At 35.8% G+C, this 17377-nt stretch overlaps 1 protein-coding gene across 2 annotated transcripts in view; it reads left to right on the top strand.

The window, feature by feature from the left end:
- The window catches only part of LOC128025739 (ras-related protein Rab-26-like), a 48788-nt gene that overhangs the window by 28809 nt on the left and 2602 nt on the right, over nucleotides 1-17377 (top strand). The window contains exons 4-6 of one of the 2 annotated variants that reach the window (XM_052612277.1): nucleotides 2753-2805; nucleotides 16674-16739; nucleotides 16921-16977. In XM_052612277.1, coding sequence (XP_052468237.1) covers nucleotides 2753-2805; nucleotides 16674-16739; nucleotides 16921-16977 — 176 coding nt within the window. Of the gene's footprint in view, nucleotides 1-2752; nucleotides 2806-11219; nucleotides 11488-16673; nucleotides 16740-16920; nucleotides 16978-17377 lie in introns of those variants that run through there. The other variant, XM_052612278.1, reaches the window with a different exon arrangement.

Genomic DNA, 17377 nt, shown 5'->3' with positions numbered 1-17377 from the left:
AGGTAGGAATAAATAAAACGCTGGGATTTTTTTTCCTCCTGGATCCCAGCTCCTTGTGGCTAGTTTTTTACGGAGATGGAGGAAATCTCCCTCCACGAATTCAGTGCCATCTGGCAGTCTTTGTAATCTCCCAAAGAGGAGTCATGCAGATGGCTGTATTTCCTCACTTCTTCAATTAATCGCTCGATCACTTGGTCCATTTCCATGTTGGCTCTTCACTGAATTTTGGAATTTAAAAATGGCGGGCGGTCCAGAGTGCAGAAGATCATTCCGGAAATGCGTAGGAGGAAATGTGATACCACCAAGCCACGTGCACTGATGGACACCCTTATGCTTGAACATGGTGTTCGTTATGGACAAACTGTGACTTGCATAGTCAAAATAACAGAACACCACTTGGGTTGAGATCAGGAGGTCTATTCCTCCCAATCATGCCCCTCCAGGTGTCACTGTCGCTGCCCAGGTGAGCGTCCCCCAGTAGAACGACAGAGTCCCCGGTTGGAGCACTTTCCAGCACCCCTCCCAGAGACTCCAAGAAGGCTGGGTACTCCACTGCCATTCGGCCCGTAAGCACAAAGGTGTACAGAGGTGACCTTCCCTAAGGGACAAGTCCCTAAGGCCAGTTTCCATGTCCAGAGATTGGTTGTTTCGGCCCCTGCCTTCAAAAGGGCTTCTAATTCGCTCTTAGTCTGACCCGTCTCTTAGGACCTGTTTGCCTTGGGAGACCCTACCGAGGGCATAACAACATAGCTCTTAGGATCATCCGGGTACTCAAACCCCTCCACCACGATAAGGTTGCGGTCAGCTTTATTCATTGAATATGTGAGTTGTCTGTAACGAGTCAATGCTCTGCCTTATTTGCCTAATTTGATTATCATCCACCTTACAGCCAAACACAAAGGTAATATGAATGATGAAATGTCTTTCAGAGCAGAGTAGTTTTAGTTGAGTCTCTCTCTCTCTCTCTCTCTCTCTCTCTCTCTCTCTCTTTCTACCTCCATTTCTCCCTCATCTACTTTCTGGGTCAATAATAAATGATAGTATTTTAGGGCAGGGTTTTGAGAGCAAGATAATAATGGGCTTCAGTAATGTTTTTAACATGATAATTGTTAATTGCAGTCATTATTGAAGTGTCAGTCTAACTGGGCTCTGAAAAGGCACTTTGTGAAGAGACTTTGTTCCTCCAGTTAGGTTGTTTATTCAGGCCAATATGCATTTTTATGTCTTTTGTTTCATCTTTTGCATATGCTATACTTACATATGGGAAATAACAGACAGCACATCTTATATGAAGACATGAATGGGCTGATATTTCCGCCTACAGGTGACAACACATTCAAGCTTCTAGTTTTTTGTCAAGATGACTTCAGGGAAGAGTTTGAGGTTAAATATGAAGCATGTGATGTGTGAATAAAACAAAGATTTTGGGTCATTTCAAATCAAGCCATACATTTGTCAAATTATGAATGGATTACTCAATTATGTGTGTACAAATGTTCATGCTTTTTTTTTTTCAAAAAGATGTATCTCTGCCAAATATGTATAATGACCGGTACGACCAGAAAACATCCAGTAGTTTTCTGTTATGTTCACAGCATTTATTTTAAACCTAAAACACCTCAAACTTCAATGCATAATTCACAACATGGTTAAATCAATGCATCAAATAGTACCTTAATTTTACTACAGTAAATTGTACAGAAATTATGTCATTGAGTTAGAACAACTTAATAATCTGAAGCTTAAAATAATTTCTTAGTTGATTGCTCGATAAAATGAATCTGTTTAATCTAATTTCCACATAATTGAGTTGTGGCCCTGGAATCAATGGATCAATTTAATTAATAACCAGCATAGCACAGCAATAAATGCAACCTATTTAGCATGCACATGTAGTAAACAAGTAAGATCATTGGCATTAGAGCAGTTATTGCTCATATGATCAAATATAGCAACCAAAAAAAAAAAAGGATGATAATGAATAAATATTGTATAACATTGTTTTCTCCGCATGCAGTCGTATGCAAAGCATAGTGTAAACTAGAAGTTATCAAGAACATTATGTTAAGTTACTACATTTAACATTGGCATTTTAAGTTGATCAACATTATTATGTCAACATTTATGCATTTGATGCTTTTATTCAACAGGGTTATTTTATCATCATTGAGAAACTTTTTATTAAAAATTTGAATTGGTGTGTATTTTTATATCTTCTGTTTTCATTTTAATCTTAGTTAATGTTTTAATCATCTTCAATGTGCACTTTTGTCTTTTTATGTCTGGATAGTTTTCATTACTTTTATTTCAGTTTCAGTTTTAGTTATTTTATTATATCATCAAACTAAATTAAAATGAGAAATGCTTCTTTGGCAACTCTCTCTCTCTCTATATATATATATATATATATTATGTTAAGTGTATTTTATCTCAAGTTCTTTTTTGTTTTTTTTTGAAGGTTTTGGATTGAATGCAAACTCTAGCTGTTAAGAGCTGATAAAACTATCTCCATTCAGACCTTCTCTTCTCCTTTCTCAATTACGGTGTGTGTGTGTGTGCGTGTGTGTGTGTGTGTGTGTGTGTGTGTGTGTGTGTGTCCATTCATCCATTAACTTTATACTCCTTTCTCTTGTAGAAATAAAAGATTTTACAGAGTGCAAAAGGACTTTTTGTGTTTAGAAACAACTAAGATAATGTCGTCTGAGATGATATATATTTTGTATATGTGATTAATGTCTTGTCTCTTTTTCAGCTCTTTTGCTGCTGTACGATGTGACAAATAAAGCGTCTTTTGACAACATACAGGTAAGACTCATGTGCATTTAAGGGTTTAATACCCCATTTGATATCGTAATCTTATTTTAAGAGTTTCTCTGTAATAAGGCAGTCATGCATTCGTTTATCTTAAAAAGCATTATTTTCTGCATGTAGGCATTTTATTGTCTTCCTGAGGAATATAAGTCAGTGTGTCTTCACCCAAAATCAGGCATAATAGAGTTTTTATTATCCATTTTCCATTTCCATTTTAACTTTAAGACTATTCATAAATATCCTGTAATCATTGGCATATTTTCTCTAATGATGCATAAGAAAAGCACAACTATATGTTGCTGGAGTGAAATATAATCATTGCAGCAGCTTCCGTACATTACTTTCAAACATCATTTTGAAATAAGAGAATCAGTACAGATTTGATCGATTTCATTTGATTCTAATTCACATTTGATTCGGATTCGTTCGTGCATTTTTCTGTTATAGTTCAAAATTTTCTTACAAATGTAAATCATTCTTTCTTAATTAATGCTGTTTATTATATAGGGCCATGTTTCAAATCAGTAACTCTCCTTTTTAATGGCATAAAAAGTTAATATTGGTTCATAAGAATCATTTGTTCAGTGAATCAGGCTTCACTGGTCACGTTGGATGTATTTGATTCACTTATATATTTATCATAAGAGTCATTTGTTTGTGAATCAGATCTGACTAGTCACAGTGTTTGGTTTTTGCATCGTTTCTTGAACATACTGTATTTCAACAGTCCAGTTTAACTCTTGTCTTCATGATAAAGAGTTATTATAGGCTTTAAAGTCAACATGGCACCCAGTTTACTTTTAATGCACGTTCCTGGCCTTATTGTTGACCATGCATTTTGATCTTATTATGAGCAATTTATCTATGTTGCATATTTCAATTTGAACGTTATTTTTAGGCAAAACATTTTCAATAATTTAGACTGCTTAAACTCAGACAGATATGACAGAAAACATCAGACTTTAATCACACTTCCAACTACAGGTCTGTTGTGCGTCTGTGTGTTTACTACATGTTGATCAAAACACACTGATTTGAGGAGAGGGAGAGTGAGGGGACAGAGGGTTTGGAGATGAGATGAGGCCATCTGTCCTGCAGGTTTACAGCTGCAGACTCAGTTATTAATACATCATGAAGTATTGCACCATTTATAAACATTAGCCGTGGAGCAGGGGGACAGATCTCACCCTGGGCTTTTAAAGATCTGTGAACATGTAAACACACAACCCACTTACACTCCCACACACACACACACACACAAACACACACACACAAACGCACACGCACACACACACAAATATCACATGTGATGTTCCTCAGACCAAAGGTTGCAGCTCACTCCTACATACATTTGCATCTCAAGAAGCTTTTGTCTGGACTCAAAACCATAAGGGACTTTATGAGTGAGTGTGTGTGTGTGTGTGTGTGTGTGTGTGTGTGTGTGTGTGTGTGTGTGTGTGTGTAACTTAGCACCTGTTCATTTGCACAGAAGCATTCAAGCCTCGACTTTGCTGCTCGGGGTAATTAGTCTAAATTCATGCTAATAACTGAGAGGGACCAGGAACAAAGGCTTGAGACACAGAAAGCCAAAGCCTTCACGGCACACAGCAAAAAAAAACCAAAACAAACAAAACCAAAAAAAAAAACAGCAGTTTTTTTGTCTGGTTTTGAGGTCAAATACCAGTAAAAATATATATAAAAAATGATGTGTATATATATATATATATATATATATATATATATATATATATATATATATATATATACACACACACACACACACACACATATATATATATATATATATATATATATATATATATATATATATATATATATATATATATATATATATATATATATATTCTATTGAAAATATTTATTATTAATAATAAAAATATATGCATGAACCTGATTAAATGTTCAAAATTTACAGGTTGCTAAGATTTGTATATTTTAGAAGTCTCTCCTGTTCATCAAGGCTGCATTTATTTGATCAAAAATATACAGTAAAAATTGTGAAATATTAATACAATTTCAAATCATCTGTTTTCTGTGTGAATCTGTGTTAAAGTGTAATGTATTTCTGTGATGCTCCGCTGTATTTTCAGCATCATTCCTCCAGTCTTCAGTGTCACATGATCTTCAGAAATCAGAATAATATGATGATTTACTGCTCAAGAAACATTTCTGATTATTATCAGTGTTGAACACAGTTGTGCTGCACAATATTTTTGTGGAAACTGTGATACATTTATTTCTCAGGATTCACAGATGCACAGAAAGTTCCAAAGTACACATTTATTAAAAATAGAACTCTTATATGTAACATTAGAAATGTATTCACTTTTGACCAGTTTAATGCATTCTTGATGAATAAAAAAATTAATTCCTAATAAAACATATTTAATTTGATTTAATTTGTCATGTATTATATACAATGTGTCTGTGTGTATCTTGCAGACCCTGTTAACCTTCATAATGTCACTAGTGTATTATATATTTTTTCATCCTGCAGCCATAATTCATAAGTCACATTAAGTTTCTCTTTATGGTGAAGATATGTGGTGCTCTGAATAATCATCAGCTTCTGTCTCGCTGTGTGTAAGTGCTGCGCTATTGCTGGCTTCATCATTTCATTACTCTTACAGATAATTGACACATTCAGTGCTAAATAAGATCAGATTGTATTAAGGCAGGAGAAGTGGATTTCACGTGCTTGCATCAGCATCTTAGGAAGTTCTTTAATGAATCAGCCAGGCTACATCTCCTTCTGTGGCTCGTTGGGGTGTCAGTAAAGTTTGGATGTTTTATCCACTTTCACTAATTTACACATAATTGTTTTGCTGTTCGCTGAGATAATGAACACTGTTGTGGTTTTGTAGGTCATGCATTAAATGTTTTAATCCACCAAGAGATGTTCAAAATCAAAAGATTAATCAATTAAGGATTTAGAAGGGAGGTGATTTGCATGCATAGATTAATTATGAAAATATGAGTTGTTCTTTTAGGTTATCTTGAACTAGTCTTGCGTAAAGCATTATTGTACATTCATTCAGAATTATTTTTATCATTTTAATGTCAATTTAAAATCAAACACTGTTATGATGAGTTTAACTGTTTGGTAATGAAGTTTCCTAAATACTGCCACACAAGCCTTCAGTGGAAGCAAAGAATGGTGTAGGATTTACTTTAAAAAGTAATTTCACTCATAAATTGCTACATTTCACAAATACTTGGAAATGGAAAGTAGCACATTGAGGTAAACAAGAAATGTTGAAGTAGAACGACAAAAATTAAAAGTAAAAGTAAAATTAACTCGTGTTTTGAGCAAATTCGTTGAATTACTTCAGTGTCTCACTCTTAAAAATATCCATTACGCTCTTTCTAGAATGAATCTGTGTTACTGAACAAATCGATTGAGTGAATCAGTGTCAGATCTGTTGAATGAATGATTCAGTGACTCAATCACAAAGATATTCAGTTCTTTCTAGAATTAATCTGTGTTGTTGAATGAATCGATTGAGTGAATGAACCATTGACAAATCTGTTAAATGATTGATTCAGTGACTCATGAAGGCAGTTATTTAGTTCTTTCCAGAATGAATCTGTGTTATTGAACGAATCAATCGAGCGAATGATTCCAGACCTCACTCGTAATGACATTCCTAAATTCCTAAATGAATGATCATTTTGAACAAATCTGTTGAATGAATGATTCAGTGGCTCACATACATAAACAGCCTAGATCTGTATGTAAGATTGTGAGCATGTGTCTGCTATTTGCTGAAACACTCACTTTATTCTGAATGTCATCTATCTGAAGTGTTGTATGCTCCTGGTGAAGCCTTGAAGCAGGTGCTCTGTAAGATTGCATGCTGCAGACACATAACACTGGATTGGTATCATCACTCCCTCCAACTCTTCCTCATCTGGCTCCCTCGCTCTGGGCTCTGGATCTTGTGTTGTGAATGTCTCTCTTGTTTGTGTCACAGAGTGTCAGCGGCTGTGAAATATTGCCCAAGTGACATAAACTGAAGAAGCACGAGATCAGTGTCCACTGCGTAACGTACAAACTCAGAGGCACCTCAGGCTGAATTCACTGCGCTGTTATGTATACACACACACACACACACACCCACCAACACACACACACACACACACGTTTGTTTTTGTGTGTTCATCCCATAGGTGTAATGGTTTTTATTCTGTAGAAACTGTATATTCTATGTCCCTTCACCAACCCTACACCTAACCCTAACCCTCACAGGAAACTTTGTGCATTTTTACTTTCTCAAAAAAACTCATTCTGTATGATTTATAAGTGTTTTGAAAAATGGGGATATGTCATTATACAGAGTTGTGTCCTGATATCCTGAAAGCACAATCACTGACAATGTCTTTAATTAAAGCATGATTGTTCTGTGGAACCATTTTATATATATTATTTATTATATATTATATTTGCATAGTAGCTAGTCAATAGAAACTATATGGTTAGGGCACAGAATGACATTAGCCGCTCATGTTGTGGGCTCTTGTGTATGTTGAGGCTGTATCTGAGGACACACATTTTCTGCTGTCTTGAACCGTCAGTGACCGGTGACTTTATGTTCTCCTAAAGAGACCTCGAAGAGTGATTTTACTGTCTGCAGAGACACCCACAGCAATGCATCAGTGCTTTTCTGCGGCTCAAGCACCTAACTGACCAGCTGCACCCTCCTTCACGGCCAGAAGATGTTCACTTCTGCCTCACGGGTTTCATGTAATTGCACAAACTTAACTTTGAACGCTGGCCATTCATCAGTGTGCAGTTATTAGTTTAGATTTAAATATTTGTGCATGTGTAAAATCTGCACATACTTGGGTCAGATGAGCTGTTACAGTCTAGATTTGTGTTCAATTAGAATTGCATTTGTTGAAGCAAACAGCAGTGCTTGCAAAGCTAATTATTAATGTGATAACGGTTTGATGTGCTAGTCTCAAATGTTCTGACTTTTCTAGCATTTTCAAAGGAAACGTTAAATGCTTTTACTGCATGGAAACAGCTTTTCTGAGTAGAGGAAAAAACACACTATATCTGAGCAGAAGCATGTGAACTAGAACAGACCTTTAGTGTTAGAAGTGGAGAACAAACCCCAAAAACCGCAAAGTCTGAGAGACACAAAAATAATACTTCCTTGCGAACGCTGTAAAAACAAGTTCAGAGGTTGTTTGGATGACAAATGGATCTGGTTAAAAGCATTACCACCAGAAGAAGCCTTTTTTCAGGAAACAATGGCTCTTTGTGGAGCTTTAATGTCTGCTCAGACACTCGAATGATGGTATACGGCACATACACTCTTAAAAATAAAGATTCTTTATTGTGGCTCCATCAAGACGAGGAAGTGCTCAAAGGAATAGTTCACCCAGAAATAAAAATTAGTTGGAAACATCCTCACCCTCAGAACATATGAGATGAGTGTGTTTCTTCATCAGGTTTGTAGAAATGTAGCACTGCATCAGTGTCTCATCAATGGATGCTCTGCAGTGAATGGGTGCCGTCAGAATGAGAGTCTGATAAAAACATCCCAATAATCCACAGCACTCCAGTCCATCAGTGAACATCTGGAGAAGACAAAACCTGAAACACATCCAGCATTAAGATGATTTTAACTCAAACACATAGAGTCTATAATCCATAATAATACTTCCTCCAGTACATTAAACAACCTTGAAATATGTCAAGATGCATTATGTCCATTATTTGCAACCATTACTGAGTCAGATAGTCCCTATGAAAACACACTTACACTCCCGCACACGCTCGAGCCAAAGATCACATGCGAAATCTTTTCATTTCCTCCATGGATGCATTTTCATTGAGCTGAAATGAAAGATGACACACACTTCCCACCGATATCAAACATTATTTTAGCGTGTTTTGTCCTGAATCTCTTTGACGGACCGCTGTGTTCCCTACAATCACTGCAGACGTCTGTGAAGGGCAGGTTTCAGTCAATGTGCTCTGAAGCGAAAGAAAAACGCTTCTAACGCTTCGCCTGAGAGATTTGAGGATGATTCTTCCTGAGCTTTTGCTGCACTCATTGTGCAAACATTCAACTCATGTAATGTTTCCAGCTATGGGATTTTTTTCCTTCACATACCGGGCTGTTGCATATGAAAACCCTGAGGGTGTGCTATACGATATAAAGCATGCAGACAGTGATGAAAATGTCGTTTTTGTAATACTTTAACCCATGTTATCCCATTTCACGCAAAGGTCCCATTTCTTTGTCAATGATTTGAGCTCTTTCGCACGTTCATGCTCATGCGTAACAATCAGATCAGTGTAACCTGAAATACCTGAAAGCACTTCAGACCGAGCTAACGTTGGCGTCTTGGTTAGTCAATTCAGATTTGAGACTCTAAAACATGATTGATGGAGAATCAAGTAAAGCTGAGCTGCTTCAGTCCAGGAAGAGTTCATCTGGAGATATTACTGACCTTTACTTGATCAGAATCAGGAGAGATCTGACACGAGATGAAGCTGGACGCTTGTACAGTTACACTAAACGAGCTTTGACTTACACCATCAATCACAGACAGAAGACATGGAGGAGATTGTGTGCGATAGGTTTAACAGCAAACTTTGATCATTTAGAGACCTTATGTCTGAAAAACTAAGACCAGCATTATGCAAATAAGTCCAATCACAGTGATTCATGCTGACGAGCACGTCTGTTTCTTGCTCACTCGGGAAAACAGCTAGATTTGCCTCTGTTTGATCCATTGGATCTAGTTATTATGACCCACTTGTTCCCGACTGCAATATAAAGTCCTACATGTATAGTTAGAATAAAAATACATTTTTTTAAAAAGCCTTGAGGATAAAAATCAACAAATATCACGTAAACCAGAATTGAAGCTACTCTAGAGAGAGCAAAGAAAGAAACAAAGACATCTTCTTTAATATTCTACACCTCCAATTAAACAATTTATTTATTTATTTATTTATCTAAGTATGTACACATGTTATTGTTATGTAATCTGCCAACTGGATGCTAAGAAGCTAAACTTTGACCGTTTCTGTGTTTGTAACAGTACAGAACAGCAGCAGATGTTCATATTGATTCAACACTTTTGAAATGATATACAGGTACAATAAGTTTTCTCCAGTTTCATTCCTGTGAGCAGTCTCAGCATTTCTCAGCAGTACAAATGTGAAGAAGTGCAGTCTCTAGCACACTTTCTGACACCTTCTGAAGTGTTTGGTCAACTGAAGAACACACATCCTGCGACTGACACACAGCAGAGCTCAAATAATCAAATATTTATAAAACCATGCTCTCGCACTGAAATGCACAAGTGTTCTGACATCCTGTGAGTCTTACACATTTTATACTAAGATTACAGTAAATGTTTATACAAATACTGGCCAATGTACTGTTAATGTGGAGGATTTTTTTGCATTGATTTTTCACATGTATTTTGAATTATGCATTATTATTATTACATAAAAAAAGAAAAAATGAAGCATATGCACAATTCAACCAACAACATGCATTTACAGTTTTGCATCCTGACTATAAGTGTCCCAACAAAGGAGATCTGCTTATGAAGCTATTTAGTCAAGTCAAGTTTAAGTCTACTAATAGTCTGTGCATTTTCAACTAGTTTTAGTCGATGAAAATTGTATTTTAGTCTCTTTTTAGTAATGCAATTCTATTTATATGTTTTTTTACCTTTTCAGCGCTGGATCTTTCCAGGTAACTTCAGTGTAGAACTGGGAAATTTAGCCAAAAATATTATCACAATATTTCTTTCCATATCATGTATCCATATTTATCAAAATATAAATTTAGCGTTAATTTATGTTTGTTAGATCTTGGGAATGAATGTAATCAAAACTCTTCACAATTCTCAATTAAATCCATTTTATTTTCCTCTAAATTCTGTGTTCTCCATTTAGTTGATTTTTTCTAAATTCTGTGGTTTTTATTTAGTTTTATTTAATACAAATGTATAATAAAAAACAAATGTCTAATGAAATAACGTAGTAAAACTTGAAAATTTAAACAAATGTAATTAAATGGAAAATAATAATTAATTTATAACAAATAAAATAAATATATATTTTTTGTCAAATAAGATTGAAAGAACTGTGTAAATTATAAATGGAAAAAATATATTTGTTAAATAATATTCCTTAAGATTTATTAATTTGAGAATTATATTTTACAGTATTATATTTCTGTCATAATTTCTTCAAGTTAAACCAAACGTATATTTTGAAGGGTTTTATTATATTTTGACGCTGTAAAGCTGCTGAAGTGACTCAGGGCAGCTCTGGAGATGAAGTTTATGTGTTTTCATGTAGAGAGTGAGCATCACGTGTGTTTGAGATTGTGTATCATTCTTTCTCACAGAGACACGCAGAACATGCAAGACTTACAGAGAGCGTAACGTTATACGGTCCAGCTGTAGCTCAGCAGCTGAAGGATGATCTGTGGGATGTGTTTCTTGTCTCTCTGCCTCGGGCTCGATCGCTGACAGCGGTTTATAATGATTATAGTAGTGTTTGTGACACACAACAACTATTTCTGCTGGTTGACAGATTGAGCATCTACCTGTGATATTTCTCTCTGATCTCCTGACGCTTACGGACTGAAATAAACGCTTGTCGTAGAAAGTGTATCAGTGTCAGATTGACTGTTTTGTCTGCACTTTCTTGTTTTATTGTCATTCATAAAAACTCGATAAAACTATATGGTTACATACAGTACAAAAGTTTTTTTTTTTTTTTTTTCTTATTTTTGATTTTGAATGTATTATCTATAATAGCTTTTTTCACCTGCAGTGCATTGTGGGACTGCATATTTATTTATTCTGAAATATATTCATAAATGTATTGTGCTATAGTTATATTAATGTATAAATGAGGTAAAGTTAATTGTAGCTATGCCCAGTGTTTAAGAAGTTTTGAAGCATTATTTAGAATTTGAATTAGATTTAGAATGTTTTATAGACTGAACAAAATTCTAAATTCAGCACTTTTGTTTTTGCCTTCATTTAACATGAACTGAAGTCAAAGATCTAAAATTTTTCCCATGTACACAAAAGGCCAATTTCTCTTAAATATTGTTTTCAAATCTGTCTAAATCTGTGTTAGTGAGCACTTCTCCTTTTCCTAGATAACCCATCCACCTCACAGGTGTGACATATCAAGATTTTTGTGTTCCTCTGTTATTGCACAGGTGTCCCTTAGGCTTGCCACAATAAAAGGCCACTCTGAAATGTGCATTTTTATAACACAGCACAATAAGATGTCACAAGATGTCACAAGTTTGAGGGAGCATGCATAAATGTCCACCAGAGCTGTTGCACATGAATTGAATACATTTCTCTACCATAAGCCGTCTCCAAAGGCGTTTCAGATAATTTGTGTGCTTTATCTTAAGTTCTTCACCTTAGCCTGCTAATACCAAACTCTGCTTCTTCGCTTTTGCTTCGTAGACCGAGTCGTGGTTATGACGTGTGTTATTCGCTGGCTCAGCCGCCTCGATCTAAATTCATCTCACATACACACATTTTGAATCCTTTCTTCTCTTCAGAAGTTTAGATTAGTTGTATCGCTCTGAATTCTCCTGGCTCGCTCATGTCCAGGTTGTAATGGAGAAGTCTCATTTTCTTCAGAGGATGAAACTAACTTTAACAATTCGTACAGTTCTCTTAGACGTTGTGTAATCATCCGTGCGATTGTGGCTGAACAACGCTGCTGATTACAGTATCACCGAGGCTTTGACAGAGCCATTAAACACAATAACCATTAGACCCACAGCAGCGCTGCTTCATTTCACTGTTTTCCCTCATTCTGTCTCACCCAGAGGTTATACCAGAACAATATATCAGTTGCAGCGCATATATTGGTATTATATTATATTATCTGAAAAGAGGGAACAGGATTGTGTGGGTGTGAGAGGGCAAAGCTACAAATGAGTTTGATGGGATTGAGGGAGGATTTTTTAGTCCTCTTTACCCTCCTAACCTGAGGATGTGAGCGCTGTGAGGTAGAGTTGTGTCGTTTTGGAGAGTAGAAGCTTTTTTGAAAGTTGTAGCATCTGAGTTCTTTCTTGCTTTGATATTCATGAGCTATCTATCTATCTATCTATCTATCTATCTATCTATCTATCTATCTATCTATCTATCTATCTATCTATCTATCTATCTATATATCTATCTATCTTATTTTTTTCTCAACAGTTTGACATTTTTGTGAGTGTAAAAAGAACATGATGAAATATATGTGCCTCCGTTCAAACTTTTAGGGTTAGTATTTATTTAGATATTTTTTAAGAAATCAATATTCTTATTCATCAAGGACAAATGTCAAGATGCATTGAATGTTTCAAGTGCCAGTAAAGTTACCAAATATTTCTATTTCCAAAAAAATAGATAAAAAATGCTGTTCTTTTGAAACGTTCTTTTCATCTGAGAATCCTAAGTAAGTATTTTATTATATGATAGTGGACACCCGACTTAATAAATTATACTGACGATCTGAATTTAACCCTGTCGTGTCAACAAATGGAAAAGTCAGCTATTTATTATCACATCAATTATTATTATTTAGTGACAACAGCAGAGGCACACATAAAATACTTAAAATCATTGTTACAAAATATATTCAGTAATTTTATTGATTTTAATTTTATTATTCTCAGTTCCTACATAAATATGTAATAACAAAGTTTTCATGTACAAAGTGAAGCATGGATCTTTAGGCAAATGCTGTGGTGAACGCAAACACACGATGTCAGTGTGTCACTCCTAAAACAGAGAGACGATTGTGACTCCGCCTTCAGTTATGACAGATGTTTTTACCCCCATCAGGTTAATCTTACGGCAACCACACTTTACAATGAGAACCTTCATTTCTCACTTTTACAGAATTTACAGAATAATCTTGATAAATACTAATCTAAATGAGATGTGCATGACCCATATCTCTGAAGAAAGAAAGATACATAGCTGAATCTCCAAGTTTTCTTGAATAACTGATAACATTAGTTACTGTTACTCGGTCAGATTAACTCTCCTACTGTCAATCATGGAGAAGCGATCAGATTGAGTGAATTAAAGGATTAGTTCACCCAAAAAATTTTAATATGCTGAACATATCCATACATATATATAATCCAGTCCATCAGTAACCATCTTGAGAAAACAAAAGCTGAAACAAATCCATCCAAAGATCTTTAATCCATAATAACACTTCCTCCAGTGAAAAAGTGTTCTGCAAACAGATCTGCACAGATCAAGCAGCGTTTAAACAAATATGTGTCTGGATTTTGATGTGAGAGTCAACAGCAGATGCACTTTTTCACTGGAGGAAGTGTTATTCTGGATTATAGACTCTATGTGTTTGAGTTAAAATCATCTTAATGCTGGATGTGTTTCAGGTTTTGTCTTCTCCAGATGTTCACTGATGGACTGGAGTGCTGTGGATTATTGTGATGTTTTTATCAAACTCTCATTCTGACGGCACCCATTCACTGCAGAGCATCCATTGATGAGACACTGATGCAATGCTATATTTCTACAAACCTGATGAAGAAACAAACTCATCCTGATCTCAGATGGCATCTTGGATGACCTAAGGCTGAACTATTAATTTAACTCTAGAAATATAAATAATAAAAAAAACATCTGGATTAATCATGCATTTATTGACTACTAAACAAAAAGATCACACACCTTTATTTAATCCAACCAAAAAATAAAATAAAAAAAATTATTTAAACTCTCAACAGAAAAGAGATTGGACTTACATTCTGTTTGTATTCTGAGCAAAGACACACATTTGTCTCACACTGCTCCCAGATTTATATATATCCCGTTTGTGGACTTTAGTTCGGCTTTCAACACCATCATCCCAACAGCCCTCCAGACCAAACTGACCCAGCTCTCTGTTCCTAGCTCTATCTGTCAATGGATCACCAGCTTTCTGACAGATAGGCAATATTTAGTGAGACTGGGGAAATTCATGTCAAACAGCTGCTCCACCAACACCGGTGTCCCTCAGGGCTCTGTTCTCTCCCCTCTGCTCTTCTCGCTGTACACCAACGACTGCACCTCTAAAGACCCCTCTGTCAAGCTCCTAAAGTTTGCAGATGACACTACAGTCATCGGCCTCATCCAGGACGGTGATGAGTCTGTTTACAGACAAGAGGTTGAGCAGCTGGCTGTGTGGTTCAGTCTTAACAACCTGGAGCTGAACACGCTCAGAACACAGAATCAGAATCAGAAAGAGCTTTATTGCCAAGTATCCTATTCTGCTATCTTCTGGACAGGATTCATCTCTGTGAAACCAATTTCATTAAAAATTAATTCTTACAATTCATGTTAAAGTAATATTTGTAAATTTTGAGTGTAAAATACGTAAGATATTATTTGCTTTACTATATTTGCTAGAAAGAGTAGACACGCAATGAGTATTTTTCTTTAAATCAAAGATACATTTACTTGAGAAGCAAAATAAAGACGTATAACATCTTGTTTTCTTACAAATATATCAAAATGAAGTGACTTTTTGCGTAAAACGATAAGTTATGTCTAACTTTTACTTGTTTTAAATATGAACTCACTGAATTTTGATAAGTGTCTCTAGAATACAAAACTTATAGCTTAATTAATTTGGCTTCCCAGGTAAAAGTATCGTGACTTAAGAATATTTAGATGTTTGTATTGGAAAACAAGTCAAAAATACTGACTAATATAACTTCTTTGCATTGCACATTAAATATATATATGTGCAAACCTGGTTGTGGTTGCGCTGTGAATATGAGTGAGTTTTTTTTTGTAATGTGTGGCGTGATATTCAGACAGGGATGTGTATTATTGGTCAGAGGGCTCTTGAAATGTGCCCTTTTATTCAGAAGATCATAAATCAAGCATTTAATACAGCCTTCTTGCCTTGTGAAAGAAAATCAAGCATATCAGTGGACCAGTGTTGATTGTGATTAAAATAAAATAAAAAAGCCTGGAAGCAGAAAATGAAACAAACATAGGAGAGGGATCAAACACTGTTCCTTCTCTTTCGTTCTCCTGTTCTGAGCCCGAGGGAAAATAAACATGATATAGTACAAGGCTTTAATGACAGTATGCTAAATAGCACTGTTATGCATTTTAAATGCAAATGAAGGGTGAGTGAGTTTCAGAGGCGTGGAGAGAGCGACCCATTTTCAGAGTCTGTGATGATGAGTCAGGGTACGAGATCGTGGGAGTGCGTCGCATTTAGAGATGCACATGCAAAAGTGTTGAGATCGGGGAGGAACAGAAGCGATTACAACACAGACAGAATCTACAACACGCTTCTTTGTCTTCTGCATGCATTGCGGCAAATGCACGTGAATGGAAAGCCCATGCTGTGATGAATCCCGGCCTGCAAACTCTTGTTATGTGTGTGTGTGTGTGTGTGTGTGTGTGTGTGTGAGAGAGAGAGAGAGAGAGAGAGAGATGATTGAGACTCCGGAAATGAGTGACCCTTACTGTTTGACTCAGTTTGTCATTGAGTTTTATCACTGCTATGATTCCCTGCTCTCAGTATTAACAGGCAGCTTTCATTAACCTGTGATCAGGCTTTATGTGTCCGTTGGGCGTTTTTCATCACCCTCTCTGTATCTCTCTTTCAGTATCTCTTCTCTTCTCTCTAATCCTGGTCTTACTTATTAGCTCTTTTTTTTGTGTGACTGCAAGTTCACTGTAGCAAACATTCGTGCCCTCTCATACCGTGTTGGAAAATATTTGCATGTGCATGAGAGATTGTGGTAATTACCTGTACATTTACAGTACAATTGCTGTCAGTTGTTCTCTTTCCGCAGGCCTGGCTCACAGAGATTCATGAGTTCGCTCAGCAGAACGTCGTGATCATGCTTCTGGGTAACAAGGTGAGTGCGGAAGCTTATAGATACCTCACTTCCTAGAGGTCTGAAACCTTATCGCTACATGCATGGATCTTATCAATTCATGCATAATTTATTTAAAACACATTGACTGGAAATCAACGCTAATGAACAATGCATTATTTATTAATTGATTGATTGATTGATCGATTGATTGATTTTTCAGGCTGATGCTACACATGAAAGGGTTGTGAAGAGAGAGGAGGGTGAAAAACTGGCCAAGGTTTGTATATATATATATATATTAGTACTTGTAAGTGCAAAATCTTTTTAAATAGGGGAAAATGGAGATAAATGCAAATTGCTCATCTTATTTAGCCCCTTATGTTGTCTTTTAGAGGATGCACAATTATTCATAGTGTGACAGAAACACACTTATGCAGTTATTTTGGTCATCTAAGCATGTTTTTAAATACAAATAATTTCTTTATGTGTAAAACCTTGAAACATGTTTGAATGCATCTTTAAATAGTAAAACATCAAAGCGGCATCATTCCATGCATTAACTGAAACTGTAATTACAGATACACAGCAGGGTAAATAAAGGCATTATTCAGCCTATTTTATTGTCTTTGAGAGGTTGCCCTGTTTAAATTATTCATGCATATCTGACACAAACTCAT

The sequence above is a fragment of the Carassius gibelio genome, chromosome A12, assembly GCF_023724105.1.
Source record: "Carassius gibelio isolate Cgi1373 ecotype wild population from Czech Republic chromosome A12, carGib1.2-hapl.c, whole genome shotgun sequence".
NCBI classification, from domain to species: domain Eukaryota; kingdom Metazoa; phylum Chordata; class Actinopteri; order Cypriniformes; family Cyprinidae; genus Carassius; species Carassius gibelio.
This window is presented reverse-complemented; position numbering and strand designations above follow the sequence as displayed.